Source organism: Pseudopipra pipra, chromosome 30, assembly GCF_036250125.1.
Source record: "Pseudopipra pipra isolate bDixPip1 chromosome 30, bDixPip1.hap1, whole genome shotgun sequence".
Taxonomy (NCBI): Eukaryota; Metazoa; Chordata; class Aves; order Passeriformes; family Pipridae; genus Pseudopipra; species Pseudopipra pipra.
Window position 1 is genome coordinate 1,944,584 of NC_087578.1, and position 16,762 is coordinate 1,961,345.

Below are 16,762 nucleotides of genomic sequence, written 5' to 3' on the forward strand. Positions count from 1 at the left end.
GGTGTCCCGGGGGTGGAGGGGGTGTCCCGGGGGGTGTCCCGGGGGTGGAGGGGGTGTCCCCGGGGGGTGTGCCGGGGGTGGGGGTCCCGGGGGGTCCCTGGGGGTCGCGGGTTCCCGAGCGCGGCCGCCGCGTCCCCCCCGCGCGCGCGACAATTGTCGGGGAGGCCCCGCCCCCCGCCCTTCCCGCCTTCCGCCGGCCACGCCCCCCGCGCCGCCCCATTGGTCGGGCCCGCGTGACGTCACCGCCGACGCGGGAGATCCCTTAAAGCGATACCGACCCGGGGGGAGCGCGCGGGGGGGGACCGGGAGCGGGATCGGGATCAGGATCAGGATCAGGATCAGGAGTGGGCCAGTGACAGTGACAGTGACAGTGACAGTGACAGTGACCGAGACCGGGATCGGGACCCCCGGCCGGGAGCCCGCTGGGTCACGAGTGGGCTCCCCGCGACCACCGCCAGGGATTGGGACCCCCGACACCGAACGGGGTCCCGGAGACCCCCTGGGTTCCAGGCGAGGCCGATCACCGCAGGAAACCCGTGCCAGGCTCAGAATCCCCCCCACGGGCGGGGGTGGCAGCAGCGTGGGGGGGGGGGGGGGGACACGGGGCAGCAGCACCGGGCGGGGGGTCACGGGGCTCTCCGGGGTCTGTCCCGCACACGCGGCCCCCGGGCACGGTCCCGCACGAGCAGTCACACCAAGCACACGGACCCCTCCGGGCGCGGGTGGGACCCCCCCGGGGTGCGAGTCCCGGGTGGGCGCTGGAAACACCCCCAGCAGAAAAGATCGGGTCCCCCCGTGTCAGTGCGATGGGGGTCCCCTCGTGGGTGTCAGAGTGGGGGTCCCCCCGCCTGTGCAGAGTGGGGGTCTTCCCATGTCGGTGGGATGGGGGACCCCTCTGTGTGTGTCAGATCGGGGGTCTCCCCACGTGTGCCCCCCACCCTGCACACCAGGGCCCCCCTAAGCTGGGGGGGTGGAGGGTCCCCGTGGACCCCAAATCCACGTCCCCGGCAGGTGCTGAGAGCGGGGGGGCAGCACCTCCAAACCCCCTCCCCGGGCTGGGGGGTCTCTGTGTCCCCCCGCACTCCCTCCCCCCCGGAAAAGGGCCGGAGCGTGTGACCGGGGCCGCACACACATGAACACACGTGTCCCCACGCAGCACACGGGGAGGGGCTGGGACCCCCCTTTTTTGGGGTGGGATTATGCAAATGAGAACCCCTTTAAATCCCCCCGTTCCCGACCCCTTCGCCTCTACCCCGGCGGTGCCGAGCGTGGGGGGAGACGACACGGAAGGACCATGTGGGTGCTGAGGGTGATCGTGGTCCTGGGGACCCTCCTGGCCTTGGCTGCAGCTCAACGTCGTAAGTGGGGGTTTGGGGGGGTCTGGGGGGCACCCAGAGCCCGACATGGGACCATCCCGGCACTCTGAGGGCTACGGGGGGCACCGAAGGGAGCAGAACCCCCCAGAGCCAAATCCTGATTACACCCCAATTATCTCCCCCTGGGGGCCGTGGGGAGCTCGTTGTGGGGTCCTCGTCCTTCTCCAAGATGTAGGGGGGACCTCCAGCCCTTCGGGAGCGGGGTGGGACAGGGTGGGACAGGGTGGTCCCCATCCCTCTGTAAATGGGGGGCACACGACGCCGTGCTGCCCACAAATGGGGCCCCCTTTGCCTGTGAGGGGAATCCAGCAGCCCCCGTGAGTAGGGGGACATGGGGGGACTCTTTGGACCCTTGAGAGTGGGGGACATGGGGGACCCGGCAGACCCCTGACAGTGGGGCCATGGGGGGTCCTTAAGCCCCCTACAACTGGGGTCATACGGGGAGACCTGGCAGACCCAAAGTGGGGAGCGGGGGGGACCCGGCAGCCCCCCGGGAGTGGGGGGCTGTGAGGGGGGTGCCCACCCCACCCTGCCCGGGGCTGCCGGCGCCGGCTCAGCTGAGCGTCACATGAAAGGGCTTTGGAGGCGGCGCCGGGCGCATGTGACGGGCTTTGCCCCGCGTGGGGCTTGGCCCGAGCCCCGTCACATGGCCCGGGGTCCCCGAGGACACCCCACCGAGGGGGCAGCACGGCCCGGGGGGGCTCCCCGGTGGGCCGGGGGTGCTGGGCTGGGGTCTGGGTGCCGCAACACCCTCGTCCCGCAGGAGCCGGTGGCCGGAGCCGCGAGCGGAGCCGGGCCTGGAGCGGGCGGCCGGCGGCGTTCCGGAGCTGGGACGCGGGGCTGTACCGGCCGTGGCAGGAGGGGATGCGCGACTGCTGGCGAGGTGGGTGCCCCGGGGGGGCCGGGGGGCCGCGGGGGTCTCGGCGCGTCCCTGAGCCCCCCATCCCTGTGCCGGGCAGGCGGCGACGTCACCTTCGACATCAGCAACGACGCTCCCACCATGGCGGGCGCCGACGCCACGTTCTCCATCGCCCTGCGCTTCCCCGGCACCCAGGCGGTGCTGCCCGACGGCCGCGTCGTCTGGAGCCAGAACTGCACCGTCAACGGTCAGCGGCCGCCCCAAACCCCCACCCCCGGCCCCGGGACCCCCACCCTGCGCCCCTCACCCTCTGCTCCCCGCAGGCACCCGCGTGGCCCGAGGCGATCCCGTCTTCCCAGAGCAGCCGGACGAGGACGTGGGCGGCGTCTTCCCCGACGGGCAGCCCTTCCCCAGGGGCAAGCGGGGCAAATTCGTCTACGTCTGGTGGACGTGGGGTGAGGCCCCGACCCCAGCCCCCTCCCCAGGATCTGGGGAAGCCCTGAGGCGCTGCTGACCCCCCGTCCCCACCCCACAGGGCGCTACTGGCAGGTGGTGGATGGGGCGGCGTCGCGGCTCACGGTGGGCACGGCCGGGATCCCCCTCGGCTCCTACACCATGGAGGTCGTTGTCTACCACTACCGTGGCCGTCAGAAGTTCATCCCCATCGGCCGTGCCAGCACTCAGTTCAGCGTCACCGGTGGGTGCTGCGGGTGTGGAGCTGTGGGTGCCAGGGCGGTGGGTGTCGGGGTGACGGGTACCGGGGTGGTGGGACAAGAACCAGTGACGGTGACGGCCCCACCGACGCCCCCCGTGCCCCCCCAGACCAGGTTCCCTTCGCGGTGGACGTGAAGCAGGTGCAGGACGTGGCGGCGGGCGACGGGCGCTTCGTGCGGAACCGCGCCGTGGCCTTCACCGTGCGGCTGCACGACCCCAGCCGGTACCTGCGCGACGCCGACGTCGCCTACTCCTGGGACTTCGGGGACCAGAGCGGGACCCTCATCTCGCGCAGCCCCACCGTCACCCACACCTACCTGGAGGCCGGGTCCTTCAACGCCCGCCTGACCCTGCAGGCCGCCATCCCCCTCAGCCCCTGCGGCACCTCCGCCGCCCCCATCGTCAACCCCACCACGGGCCCCCCGCCCTCGGTGCGCCCCACGCCCACCCAGCCCGCGGGCACCACGCCGGGCGAGCAGGGCACCACCGGGGCGCCCAGCACCGGTAAGGGAGCACGGCGGGCCTGGGGGTCCCACGGGTGTTCCCCGACAGGAGTGACCCCCAGCCCTCGCTCTGCCCGCAGCTCCCACAGCCCCCATCGAGCCGGCGGAGCCCACGGGGGGATCGGCGGCTGAGCCCTCAGACCCCGCTGGCACTGAGCCCTCAGACCCCGCTGGCACCGAGCCCTCGGACCCCGCTGGCACTGAGCCCTCGGACCCCGCTGGCACCGAGCCCTCAGACCCTGCTGGCACCGAGCCTGCCCTCCTGGCGCTCAGCACCGCCGTGAGCGGCACCGGGACCGGCTCTCCCGCCGTGTCCGGGGCTCCCCTGCTCCCCACCTCGGTGGCTCCGGCAGGGGACACGCTGGTCACGGTGGCCCCCGCGCCCTCGGAGGGAACGGTGGCTGCAGGTGGGTGCTGCCCTGGGCAGGGGGTGGCAGGATGTGTCCGGGGGGTTCCCCAGGGCTCGGTGTCCCCTCGGCCTTTCCCAGCCCCTTCTCCTGCAGATGCAGAGACAGACGGAGCCACGGATGGTGCCACAGCTGGTGCCACAGCTGGACCTGCAGCTGAAGCCACAGTGGGAGCCACAGCTGGAGCCACAGTTGATGCCACAGCTGGAGCCACAGTTGTAGTCACGGTTGATGCCACAGTTGAAGAAACAGTTGATGCCACAGCTGGAGCCACGGCTGGAGCCATGGTTGATGCCACAGCTGGAGCAACAGTGGGAGCAACCGTGGGAGCCACGGCTGTATCCCTTGCTGCTGCCACAGCTGCTGCCACGGCTGGAGCCACGGCTGGAGCCACTGCCGGAGCCACCGCCGGAGCCACCGCGGCGCCGCTGGTGCTGGTGAAGCGCCAGGCACCGGCCGCAGACTCCACCGGCTGCATCCTGTACCGCTACGGCACCTTCTCCACCCAGCTCGACATCGTCCGTGAGTGCCGGGCCGGGGGCTCGGGGGGGGGCCGGGGGCTCGGGGGGCTCCGGGCGGGGGCAGCTGAGCCCACCCTGCCCCCTTGGTTGCAGAGGGCATCGAGAGCGTGGCCATCGTGCAGGTGGTGCCGGTGGTGCCCGAGGGCGGCGGGAGCAGCGTGGAGCTGACGGTGACGTGCGAGGGGAGGTGAGCACGGGCAGGGGGACGGGGACCCCGCGCTGGGGGGGGGGTCCACACGGGCTGACCCCCCCGTCCCCCCGCAGCCTCCCCCAGGAGGTGTGCACCGTGGTGGCCGACCCCGAGTGCCAGACGGCGCAGACAGAGACGTGCTCGGCCGTGGCACCCGCGCCCGGCTGCCAGCTCGTGCTGCGCCAGGACTTCAACCAGTCCGGCCTCTACTGCCTCAACGTGTCCCTGGCCAACGGCAACGGCCTGGCCGTGGCCAGCACCCGCGTGGCCGTCGGAGGTGGGAGCGGGACGGGGCCCTGGGGTGGGGGGTCCTGGGGGGCCGGGGGTGCTGAGCTGTCCCTGCCCGCAGGCGCTGCCCCGGCCTCGGGAAGCCCCACGATTTTTGTGGGGCTGGTGCTCGTCGCCGCCGCCCTGGGCACGGCTGCCTACACCTACAGGTCAGGGGGACATCGGGGGGACACGGGGGGGGGACACACAGACCGTGGGGCAGGGGGCTCTGTGGGATGGGGGGACACTGGGGGGACACACCATGTGGGGTGGGGGGCTCTGTGGGGCAGGGGAACACTGGGGACACACACACACCCCATGGGGTGGAGGGCACCAGGGGGAGGGGGGACACACAGTGGGGTGGGGGGCTCTGTGGGGTGGGGGGGACACTGGGGACACACACACACTGTGGGGTGGTGGGGGCACCCCAGAACAACCTGGGCCCCCCTCCACGGCCCCCCCCAACACTGCCCCCCTCCGTGCCCCCCCAGACGAGTCAAGTACACCCCCCTGCTGGCCATGGCCCCCCCAGCCCCCCGGCCCCGGGGGTGGCTGCCCCCCGGCCCCGCCCTCCGCCTGCTGCTGCACCGGGCCTTCGGGGGGGCTCCGAGCGGCGAGAGCAGCCCCCTCCTCCGCGGGAACACCGTCTAGGGACCCCCCCCCGCCCCGCGCCGCCCCTGCCTGGCCCGAGCCCCCAGACCCGGGGGGGGCCGCGGGCCGTGGGGGGGTCGCGTGGCCTCGGTGCCACCACGATTAAAGGCTCATCTGCGCCGGTGCCTCCGCCTGGTTCTGTGTCTGGGGGTCCGGGGGGGTCCCGGGGGGCACAACCAGCACCAGTGCTCGTCACAACACCAGCTTTATTCCTGCAGCAGGCACTTGGAATTGGGGGGGGAATAAATAGCGGGGGGGCCAGGCGGGGGGGGGCTCTGGCCACTGCGCTGCACCCTGGGGGGCTTCGTGCAGCCCCCCCTGCCCCCCCGGCACCCCCGGGCTCTGAGCACCCCTGGGTGCAGGGGAGGGGCACGGCCCCCCTGCTCCTGCTGGGGAGGGGGGTAGGCAGGGTTGGCCTGTGTTCCCTGCCCGGGCACAGCTCGGGGGGCTCCCCCGGCCCCCCCCGGCCCCCTCAGGCCTCGAGGGAGCCCCTCTTGGTGCCGAAGACGCCGCCGAACCGGGATGTGGCAGCCATGAGCATGGGCACCTGGTTCTTGTGGGTGATCCTGATCTGCAAGACAGAGGCTGGGGCGGGGGGCTGGGGGGCCGGGGGGGCTCCCCACGCTCGGGGGTCCCTGGGGGGCTCAGTGAGGATGGGGGGGTGTCCACGTACCGTGCAGGGCGGCTGCATCCAGGGCTCCCCATCGACCTGCATAGGCAGGGCCTTCAGTGTCCTGCAAACCCCCCCAGGTCAGTCACTGCGGGGCCTGAGCCCCCCCCAGCCCCCCAGACCCCCCCGGGCCCCCCAGACCCCCTCACCTCAGGGTGAGCTCGGAGCAGGTCGCCAGGCGGGTCCCCGCGCTCTTCAGCCCGGTGTAGATCTGCCCCATCTCCAGAACCCCCTCCAGCCCCACCACCTCCAGCCGCCCGTCACCCAGGTCTGGGGGGCACAGGGGGGTCAGGGCAATGGGGGCAGATCTTTGGCACCCCCTTCCCTATGATGTCCTTGCCCCCATTCCCGTGGCATCCTCATTCCCATCCCCACGATGTCCTTGTGGTGTCCCCACCCCCTGTCCCCATCCCCACCTCATCCCCATCCTCATACCCGTGACATCCCCGTCCCCATCCCTGTGGGGTCCCATCCCCATCCTCATACCCGTGACATCCCCGTCCCCATCCCTGTGGGGTCCCATCCCCACGATGTCCTTGTGGTGTCCCCACCCCCTGTCCCCATCCCCACCTCATCCCCATCCTCATACCCGTGACATCCCCGTCCCCATCCCTGTGGGGTCCCATCCCCATATTGTCCCCATCCCCATGGCATCCCTGTCCCCATCCCTGTGGTGTCCTATCCCTGTCCCTGTCCCTATCCCTGTCCGTCCCCATCCCTATCTCTGTCCCCATCCCCTGTCCCCGTGGTGCCCCCATCCCCTGTCCCCGTGGTGCCCCCATCCCCTGTCCCCGTGGTGCCCCCCCGGCCCTGGGCAGGGGTCCCCCCACCCACCCTGCACGCAGCTCCGGAGGGTCTCGCTGTCGGTGACGTTGGGGGGCTGTGCCGCCCTGGGCCCCCTCGCCCGCCGGGTCTCGCCCCACAGGTTGGACCCCCCGTGGGTGCTGGGGATGTTGAGCACTGCCAGCCCCTCCAGGGACCCCCCCAGCTCCAGGGGGGTCCCGCCGACCTGGGGGGGGGCACGTCAGGCCGGGCAGAGCCCCCCAACTCCCCCCACCCCGGGGCAGGGACCCCTCCCACCTCCACACTCAGGTGCTCCTTGAGCCTCTTGCAGGTGGAGAAAAGGGTCTCTGAGGTGGCAAATTCCAGGTACCAGAGCTTGTTCTTCATCCTGGGAGGGCAGGGATGGGGACAGGGATGGGGACAGGGAGGGGACAGGGAGGGGACAGGGATGGGGACAGGGATGGGGACAGGGAGGGGACAGGGATGAGGACAGGGATGGGGACAGGGAGGGGACAGGGAGGGGACAGGGAGGGGACCAGGGATGGGGACACCAGGGGGGTGGGGACAGGGATGGGGACAGGGATGGGGACAGGGAGGGGACAGGGATGGGGACAGGGATGGGGACAGGGATGGGGACAGGGAGGGGACAGGGAGGGGACCAGGGATGGGGACACCAGGGGGGTGGGGACAGGGATGGGGACAGGGAGGGGACAGGGATGGGGACAGGGATGGGGCCAGGGATGGGGACAGGGATGGGGACAGGGAGGGGACAGGGATGGGGACAGGGATGGGGACAGGGAGGGGACAGGGATGGGGACAGGGATGGGGACAGGGAGGGGACAGGGAGGGGACAGGGATGGGGACACCGGGGGGTGGGGACAGGGACACCGTGGGGGACATCACGGGGACACGATGGGGATAAGGACACCACAGGGATGGGGATGCCAAGGGAACAGGGATGGAGACACCACAGGGACACCGGGGGAGTGGCCCTGTCCCCCCCCACCTGCTGTTGAACTTCTCCGGGTGCTTTTCCCGCATGACGTGGAACCGGTGGGCGATGGAGGCATCCTGGGGGGGCCCGGGGGGGACAGTGAGGGCCTGGGGGGGACACACAGCCCCCCCCGGTGGCCACCCCCCTCCCCACGCACCACCCCGACGGAGAAGTAGTTGTTGATGATGCCCTGGGGCAGCGGGTCCCCCTCGGCCGCCGGGTCCTGGGGCAGCACCTCCAGCCCCCACCGGTCCATCTGCACCACGGAGCTGCTCCTCAGCTCCCACAGGATCCTGCGCAGGTCCTGCCCCGTGTACCCTGCGGGGGGGGGTGTGGGATGGGGGAGAGGGGCTGGGGGCACGGGGGGGTCCCCGGGCTGCCCTCCCCTCTCACCTCCCCCCCAGCGCAGGCAGCGGGCCAGGTCGTTGCCGGTGCCCAGGGGCAGGACGGCCACGGGCGGCCGGCGGGGCAGGTTGGCTTTGTCTGCAAGGAAAGAGGGGTGAGGAGGGGCCTGGGGGTCGGGGGGGGCAGTGCCCAGCGAGGGGGGGGCAGCACCCACCGATGGCATCCAGGATCCAGCCCACGGTGCCGTCCCCCCCGCACACCAGGACACGGAAATCCGGCACGTCCCGGAAGAAATCCAGCCTGGGAGGGAGGGGGTCAGGGCTGGGTTGGGCCCCCCCGGGCACCCCAGTGCCCCCCCGTCCCCATCCCCACTCACCCGGGCATGGGGCCTCCCTTCTGCAGGTTATAGACCTGCCGGGGGTTGAGCAGGTACTGGAACTTCCGGAGCACCCTGGGGGGACAGGGGGAGCTGGGGGGGCTTGGGGAGGACAGGGGGGCTGGGGGGACCGGTGGCCACCCCCTCCCCACCATAACAAAATATGGTCTGACCATCATCCTGGTTCCCACAAACCACCCCATCCCATCCCACCCCATCCCACCCCATCCCATCCCACCCCATCCCATCCCATCCCTTGTCCCCATCCCTGTCCCATCCCATCCCATCCCATCCCATCCCATCCCATCCCATCCCACCCCATGTCCCCATCCCTGTCCCATCCCACCCCATCCCGGCCCCCCCCGGGTGCAGAGCAGCCCCAGGACCCCCCAGCCCCCCTTTACCTCTCCCCCTGTTTCCCTCCACTCTTGGGGTTGACGAAGACGAGGAGTGGGTGGGTGTCGGGGGGGGGACTGACCTGGGGGAGAGGGGGTGTCAGCCTGGCCCCAGGGGTGGGCAGACATGGAGGGGACTCGAGGGGGCCCAGGGGGGTCCCGGGGGGGTCCCAGAGGTGCGAGAGGGTCGTGGCTCACCCGCAGCGCCTGCCCCTCAGGGGTGGTGAACACTTGGGGGGTCTCCTCCACCGGTGTCCCACCGTTGTCTCTCTGGCTGTCCTGCCTCTCCTGGGACCCCCACACCGGCTCAGGGGGGCCGGGTGGGGAGTGGGGGGCACACCCCTGCCCCAGGAGCACCCCCAGGACCCCACTCACCAGCAGGACGGGGTAGATGGAGGCGGGGGGCAGGACGTGGTCCCGCAGGACCCCACAGTCACAGGCTGGGGGCACGAGGGGCTGGCACTCCTCATGGATCTGGGGACAGAGGGAGCAGGGGGGCCACGGGGACAGCGATGGGGACAGCAGGGGGACCATGGGGACAGGGATAGGGACAGCACAGGGATGGGGACATCACAGGGATGGGGACACCACAGAGGTGGGTAGAGCACAGGGATGGGGACACCACAGGGATGGGGACACCACAGGGACACCACAGGGATGGGGACAGCACAGGGATGGGGACAGCACAGGGGTGGGGGCACCACAGGGGTGGGGACACCACAGGGGTGGGGGCACCACAGGGGTGGGGACAGCACAGGGGTGGGGACAGCACAGGGACAGCACGGGGAAGGGGCTGGCACTCCTCGTGGATCTGGGGACAGGGGTCAGGGTGGCTGGGGGGGACTGGGGACCCCGTGCCCCCCACCTTGCGGTGGCACCACACGCAGTTCAGCCCCGTCAGGCTCTGGAAGCTCCGGATCTTCTTCTGGCACTCCCTGCACTTGGCACCGTCACAGCCGCCCCTCACCCACACGTGGGCCTGGACCTGCAGGTGACCCCCCAGTCACCCCTCGGCACCACACCCCAACCCACTCCAACCCACCTCACCCCACCCCACTGGCCGGGTCACCCCTGGCAGGATGGGTGGGTGGGTGGGTGGATGCCCAGGTGGGTGGATGGATGGATGCCCAGGTGGGTGGGTGGCTGCCCAGCCGGACAGACGGACGGACAGGCGGACTCACCTCGGCCTCCCTGCGGTTCTTGGCGTAGGTGCTGATGCAGTTGTGGGGGGCCCGGCGGGCGCAGCGCTCGTGCACCGTGAACCGGCACACTGGGGGAACAGGGCTGGGAGCTGGCCCTCCTCCCAGCCCAGCCCAGCCCAGCCCTGTCCCCATCCCTGTCCCCATCCCACCCCATCCCATCCCTGTCCCTGTCCCATCCCATCCCTGTCCCCGTCCCATCCCATCCCTGTCCCCATCCCATCCCTGTCCCCATCCCTGTCCCCATCCCTGTCCCCATCCCACCCCATCCCATCCCTGTCCCCGTCCCATCCCTGTCCCCGTCCCATCCCATCCCTGTCCCCATCCCTGTCCCCATCCCATCCCTGTCCCCATCCCTGTCCCCATCCCAGCTGACACTGTCCCATCTGACACTGTCCCAGTCTCACCACATCCTGTCCCCTGACCCATCCCATTCCCATCCTGTCCTCACCCCTGTCCCATCCCGTCCCTGTAGCCATCCTATCCCCACCCCATCCTGTCCCACCCCTGTCCCCATCCCCTCCCCTCCCCATCCCACCCCATCCCATCCATCCCCTCCCATCCCGTCCCGTCCCACCCCATTCCACCCCATCCCATCCATCCCCTCCCAGCCCAGCCCAGCTCACGGCAGCAGCGCAGCCCCTGTTTCCGCAGCCCCACGAGCAGTGGGACCATCCCACCCCATCCCATCCCACCCCATTCCCTCCCACCCCAGCCCAGCTCACGGCAGCAGCGCAGCCCCTGTTTCCGCAGCCCCACCAGCAGCCCCTCGCACACGTTGCAAAAGGCAGGACGTGAGAACTGCTTCAGGCGCCAGAGGTGCTGCCCGTCGTCCTTCATGTCCTGGGGGCACACGGGGGGCACTCGGGGGGGGTCCCGGGCAGGGGGTCCCCCCCAGCCCCCCAGACTCACCCCCTCGAGCCCCAGCAGCACCAGCAGCGGGATGTTGGTGACCCCCCCCCGCAGCCACTCGCCCAGGGACACGGTCCCGCTGCCGTCGTAGTCGATCTCCCGCATCATCTCCTGCAGGATCTGGGGGCACACGGCGCTCGGAGGAGGGGCAGGGGACGGGGGTGTCCCCCCAAATCCACACAGCCCCCCCAGCCCCGCTCACCGGCTTCAGCTCCGTCACGTCCCAGTCCAGGTACTGGGCCACCCTCATCATCTGGGTGATGATCCGATCCACCTCCTGGGGGGGAACGACAGCTGGGGGGGTCCCACAGCCCCCCGACATCCACAGACCCCCCCTCACAGCCCCCCCAGCCCCTCAACAGCATCCCAATGCCCACAGCCCTCCCCCCCTCAGTCCCCCCACAGCCCCCTCAGTCCCCTCCCCAGTCCCCCCACAGCCCCCCCAATCCCCCCACAGCCCCCCCAATCCCCCCAAAGCCCCCCCAGTGCTCACCGAGCTGTCCAGGACCCCGTTCCCGTCCTTGTCATACAGCTTGAAGGAGACTGTGGGGAGACAGCAGGTGAGGTGACCCCAAATCTGGGCTCCCCTGTCCTTGGGGCCCCCCCAGACCCCCCGGGACCCCCCACTCACATTCCAGCTTGTCCTCGGGGCGTCCCCCCTCCAGCAGGGAGAAGTAGCAGGAGACGTCGCTCAAGGAGACGCAGTCGCTGCCTGTGGGGACGGACCCCGTGAGCCCCCAGGGACCCCAAAACCCTCCCGGGCCCCCCCCGGGCCCCCCTCACCGTCCTGGCTCTGGAAGGAGGCGAAGAGGCGCCGGCACAGCGGCTCCGGGACGTCGTCGCTCTCCAGGTACCTCCGCAGGAACCGCGAGAACCCCCCCAGGTCGAGGCTCTGGGGGCACAGCCGGGGTGGGGGGCTGGGGGTGACCCCCCGACCCCCCCGCGCCCCACGGGGTCCCCCAGGTCTCACCTTGCCCTGATGGGGCTGAGCCAGAGCCCCCTCAGTGCCGAAATCCTGCAGCACGTCCTGCACCCTCCGGCTGCTGTCTGAGGGCAGGGACACGCGTGTGCTCTGACATGTGTGTGTGTGTGCTCTGACATGTGTGTGTGTGCTCTGACATGTGTGTGTGTGTGCTCTGACATGTGTGTGTGTGTGCTCTGACATGTGTGTGTGTGCTCTGACATGTGTGTGCTGACATGTGTGTGCCGGGCACATGTGTGCCCTGACGTGGGAGAGGCCACACACGTGTGTGCCCTGACACGTCTGCACAGGGGAACACGCGTGTGCTGGCACACAGGAGAGGCCACACACACGTGCAAGGCTGCTGAGGGCCACACATGCACGCACACACGCGTGTGGAGCCACTGTGTGTGCGTGTGCGGCTGCCCCTGGTGTGTGCACGCGTGTGCAGAGCCCCCACACGTGCGCAGCCCCCCTCCCACGGGTGCACACACGCGTGTGCAGGGCCCCACTCACAGTCCAGGTACTTCTGCAGCTGCGCAAAGTCCGAGGGGCTCAGGGGGGCCCAGGGCTGGGGCTCCTCCATGGCTGCGACACGGGATCTGCACGGGATCACATGGGATCTACATGGGATCCTCATGGGATCTGCATGGGATCCACACATGACCTGCACAGGATCACATGGGATCTGCGTGGGATCCACATGGGATCCACACGGGATCACACGCGGGTCCGTGATGGGGGTGGAAAAGGGGGGTCCCCGGGGGTGACCGTGCAGCCCCCGCCCGTGCAGGGCCTCGCCCTGACACACGTGAGCACCCCTGGAACACGCCCGAACACGCCCGAACACGCGTGTGCGGCCCCAGCCGAGCTTTGACCCCCGCGGGCGGTGCCGGCGGGACCGGGACCCGCCCAAGCCCCGGGGGCACCGGAGGGAGCAGGGAACGGACCCCGGCCCGGCCCGGGGGTCTCCCGGGGACAGGAGGGCACCAGTACCGCCCAGTATGGCCTCGGCACCGCCCGGAGCGGCCCCAGTACAGATCGGGACGGGCCGGGACTCCCCCGGTACCACCCGGTAGAACGCGGTACTGCCCCGTTAGCGCCCGGGACGGCCCCGGTGCATCCCGGTAGTGGCCGGTACCACGCGGGTATCGCCCGGTAGAGCCCCGGTAGCGCCTGGAACAGCCCCAGGACGGCGCGGTTCGGCCCGGTACCGCCCCAGTGCCGCCCGGTAGAGCCCGGCAGTGCCCCGTCTGCGCCCGGTCCGGCGGTAACGCGCCGGTTCCGCCCGGTCCCGCCCCGGTCCATCCCGGTAGTGCCCGAAACAGCCCGGTACAGCCCAGCACGGCCCCGCCCCGGCTCAGCCCGGGAACGCCCCGGGACCCCCGGCCCGACCCCCCGGGCTCCCCGCTCGGTCCGTACCTGGTCCGGGCTCTCCCGGTCCGGCCCCGCCCGTGACGTCACGGACCGTTGGGGGGGTGAGGGGGGGACACCGAGCACGTGCCGCCGGGGCGGGGCCGTCCCGGGGACCCCCAAAAGAGGGACCGGGGGTCCCAAGCCGGGGGAGGCCGTGGGGGGGTCCCCACCCCGGGAATGCCCATCCGGGGGGATGCCCGAGGGAGGGGGGAGGGGTCTCATCCCGGGGGTCCCAATCCTGGGCGTTCCGGGGGGGTGGCACATCTTCATCCCGCGGCTGTCGGGTGGGGGGGCTCAGTGCTGGGGGTCTCCATCCCAGGAATTCCCGGGGGGAAGAGGCTCCATCCCGGGGTCCCTGGGGTGAGGGGGGGGGGGGGATGTTCCCCATCCCGGGGGTCCCAATCCTGGGAATTCTCATGTGTGTGCGTGTCTCCATCCCGGGGAGTGCCCGGTGATGGGGGGGGTCTATCCCGGGGGTCTCCATCCCGGGAATTCCCGGCTGTGGAGGGAAGGGAGGTGTCTCTCCACCCCAGTGGTGTCCGGGGTGTTCCCCAACTCGGGGGTCCCCATAGAGGGGGGGTCTCTCCCATCCTGGGGGGGGGTCTCCACTCCCAGAGTGGGGGGGAAGTGGGGCACCAGGAGGGGCGCGGCCCCTTTAAAAGCAACATGGCGTCTCTGAGACCACGCCCTCTTTTGACCACGCCCCGTCTCCCAAACGCCACGCCCCCTCATTGAACGCCACGGTAGCCGCGCCCTTAAAGTGACCACGCCCCGCGGCCGACAGACCGCGCCCCTTCACGGACCACGCCCCCTATATCTGCCGGGCTCGCGGTGGCCACGCCCCCTCTGTGATCACGCCCAATGACGTCCATGTTTGGCCATTGAACACGCCCTCTCTCGATGACCACGCCCCCTTGGCTGCCGCGGCTCGTCCGTGGCGTCACTTCCGGGGCGGGGCCGAGACGCGCGCGCAAAGATGGCGACGCCCTATGTGACGGACGAGACCGGTGAGCGCGGGGGGGCCGCGGGGGCGGGGGGGGCTCCGGGACCCCCCCGGAGCCGCCCCGGGCTCGGCCCCGCCCGGGACCCCCCCCGGCGCCGGGTCTGCGCCCGCCGCCGATCCCCGCGGGGGCCCCGGCGCTGGGGGAGGCCCGTGGGGGGCGCGGGGCCTGGGGGGGGTCCTGGGGACGCCGGGGGGGGTTCTGGAGACATGTGGGGCGGGCAGAGGGCTGCGGGACACGGTTTTGGGGATCTTGTGGGGTCCGTGGGGGGGTCCCAGAGCCGCTTTGGGGATTTCCCGGGACCTGGGGGGGGGGATTCTGGAGCCCATTGCCGGGGGCCGGGGGTCTCTGGGGTCCCCTTGGGGTCCCGGGGGTGTCCCGGGAGCTAGGGAGGGTCTTGAGCTCTCTGGAGGGGGTGTCCTGGGGCTCCCCTGGGTTCAGTGGGGTGTCCCAGACCCCCTTGGGGGTGGCCCAGCCTCCTCTGGGGTCTGTGCGGGGGTGTCCCAAAGCCTCTATGGGGTCTCCTGGGACTGCCATGGGGTCTGTGGAGGGTCGCAGGACCTCCCTGGAGGTGTCCCGGGGTCCCCGTGGGGGTGTCCTGAGGCTGCTGTGGGCGTTCCTGGGCGCCCCTGGGATCCGAGGTGCCCCCATGCCCCCCTGTGCCCCCCAGGGAGGTACATCCCCTCCACGCAGCGGCCGGATGGGACGTGGCGGAAGCAGCGGCGGGTGAAGGAGGGATACGTCCCCCAGGAGGAGGTGCCCGTGTGAGTGGGAGGGTCCCCGGGCTGGGGGGAGCTCTTGGGGCCGTGTGCCCCCTCCCAGGGCTGAGTTTGTGCCCCGCTGGGTCCCACCCAGGGCCTCACATGTGGGTGAGTCCCACCCCAGGGGCTGCATGCACCCTCCCAGATCCTCATGGACCTCCCCCAGATCCTCATGGACCTCCCCCCAGATCCTCATAGACCCCCCCCCAGATCCTCATGGACCCCCCCCCCCAGATCCTCATAGACCCCCCCCAGATCCTCAAGGACCCCTCCTGGATCCCCCCATCCCCTCACAAACCCTCCTGGAGCCCCATGGCCCCTCACAGATCCCTCATTGATCCCTTATGGACCCTCACAGGTCTCTCAGGAATCCCCCACAGCTCCTCCTGGACCCCCAGGAATCCCTCACAGATCCCTCCTGGACCCTCCCAGATCCCTCCTGGGCCCCTCCCGGATTCCCCACAGCCCCCTCGAGTCCCCCCACAGCCCCCTCGAGTCCCCCCACAGCCCCCTCGTGTCCCCCCACAGCCCCTCGCTGATCCCTCAGGGACCCTCACAGACCCTCAGAATCCCCCCGGGATCCCCCCCAGACCCCTCCTGGGCCACCCACAGAACGTTCCCCCAGGGGTCCCTCCCGGATCCCTCCTGGCCCCCCCCACGCCCCCCTCACCCCGTCCCTCCGCCCGCAGGTACGAGAACAAATACGTGAAGTTTTTCCGGAGCAAACCGGAGCTGCCGCCGGGGCTGAGCCCGGACACGGCCCCGGCGCGGCCCCCGGGCCCCCCCCAGGGGGCCCCCCCCGAGCAGGGGCTGTCCAAGGCCGCCCGCAGGAACCTCAAGCGCAAGGAGAAGCGGCGGCAGCAGCAGGAAAAGGCCCCGGAGCGGCCGCAGGACACGGACGGACTGAGCCCGGCGCTGGAGAAGCTGTCGCTGGCGGGGCCCGGCGGGACGGGAGGGGCCCCCCCGGCCCAGGGGGGCGACGGCGCCGGGAACTCCGAGCGCAGCCGCCGCATCAAGAGCCTGAGGAAGAAGCTGCGGCAGGTGGAGGAGCTGCGGCGGCGCCTCGAGGCCGGGGGGCTCCCCCAGCCCACCCAGGAGCAGCTGGAGAAGCTGGGCCGGAGGAAAGCGCTGGAGGACGAACTCAGGGGGCTCGAGTCGGACTCGTAGGGGGGGTTGGGGGGTCTCTGGGGGGGTTGGGGAGGGGGGAGGGCAGGGCAGGGCAGGACGGTTGTTCCCGGCGAGGACCCGGCGGCTCCTGGTTTTTAATTGGATCGATGTGGGTTTATGTGGGAGGGGGCCGTGCCCCCCCCGCGCCCCCCCGCTCTTCCCACCCCCCCGTTCTGTGTCACAGCCCCTCCCCCCCCCGGTTATTTCTCTTTTTCTCTCTTTTTTTCCTTTATTTTTAAAAATTGTGGAAGAATAAAAACTGCAGCACTGACCCGGCGTGGGGGGGTCCGGGGG

At 71.1% G+C, this 16,762-nt stretch overlaps 3 protein-coding genes across 4 annotated transcripts; 2 read left to right on the forward strand and 1 right to left on the reverse strand.

Moving 5' to 3' along the window:
- The first annotated feature begins 405 nt into the window (after nucleotides 1–405).
- On the forward strand, nucleotides 406–5,613 carry PMEL (premelanosome protein). Its single transcript, XM_064638906.1, has 12 exons — nucleotides 406–1,358; nucleotides 2,140–2,259; nucleotides 2,336–2,482; nucleotides 2,559–2,690; nucleotides 2,771–2,932; nucleotides 3,058–3,453; nucleotides 3,533–3,859; nucleotides 3,956–4,381; nucleotides 4,474–4,567; nucleotides 4,645–4,847; nucleotides 4,920–5,007; nucleotides 5,329–5,613. Exons 1-12 carry the CDS (start codon nucleotides 1,133–1,135, stop codon nucleotides 5,486–5,488), a joined length of 2,481 nt encoding a protein of 826 aa, XP_064494976.1. The 5' UTR covers nucleotides 406–1,132; the 3' UTR covers nucleotides 5,489–5,613.
- A 64-nt stretch (nucleotides 5,614–5,677) lies between these two features.
- DGKA (diacylglycerol kinase alpha) lies at nucleotides 5,678–12,752 on the reverse strand. 2 transcript variants are annotated; one of them, XM_064638907.1, is made up of 23 exons: nucleotides 12,640–12,752; nucleotides 12,133–12,209; nucleotides 11,946–12,054; nucleotides 11,794–11,874; nucleotides 11,656–11,705; nucleotides 11,365–11,439; nucleotides 11,163–11,282; nucleotides 10,976–11,093; nucleotides 10,233–10,321; nucleotides 9,917–10,036; nucleotides 9,427–9,525; nucleotides 9,250–9,339; nucleotides 9,061–9,134; nucleotides 8,657–8,731; nucleotides 8,495–8,580; nucleotides 8,329–8,418; nucleotides 8,093–8,253; nucleotides 7,948–8,012; nucleotides 7,239–7,329; nucleotides 6,993–7,167; nucleotides 6,308–6,428; nucleotides 6,162–6,222; nucleotides 5,678–6,054 (listed from the first exon to the last, which is right to left on the reverse strand). In XM_064638907.1, the coding sequence occupies exons 1-23, from the start codon at nucleotides 12,707–12,709 to the stop codon at nucleotides 5,695–5,697; spliced, it is 2,457 nt and encodes an 818-aa protein (XP_064494977.1). In that variant the 5' UTR covers nucleotides 12,710–12,752; the 3' UTR covers nucleotides 5,678–5,694. The 2 variants fall into 2 exon arrangements, with proteins under 2 accessions (XP_064494977.1, XP_064494979.1); XM_064638909.1 differs by having other exon boundaries at nucleotides 5,837–6,059.
- Nucleotides 12,753–14,446: 1,694 nt separating this feature from the next.
- Nucleotides 14,447–16,739, forward strand: PYM1 (PYM homolog 1, exon junction complex associated factor). Its single transcript, XM_064638915.1, has 3 exons — nucleotides 14,447–14,546; nucleotides 15,211–15,304; nucleotides 15,991–16,739. The coding sequence occupies exons 1-3, from the start codon at nucleotides 14,516–14,518 to the stop codon at nucleotides 16,466–16,468; spliced, it is 603 nt and encodes a 200-aa protein (XP_064494985.1). The 5' UTR covers nucleotides 14,447–14,515; the 3' UTR covers nucleotides 16,469–16,739.
- The last annotated feature ends 23 nt before the right edge of the window (nucleotides 16,740–16,762 follow it).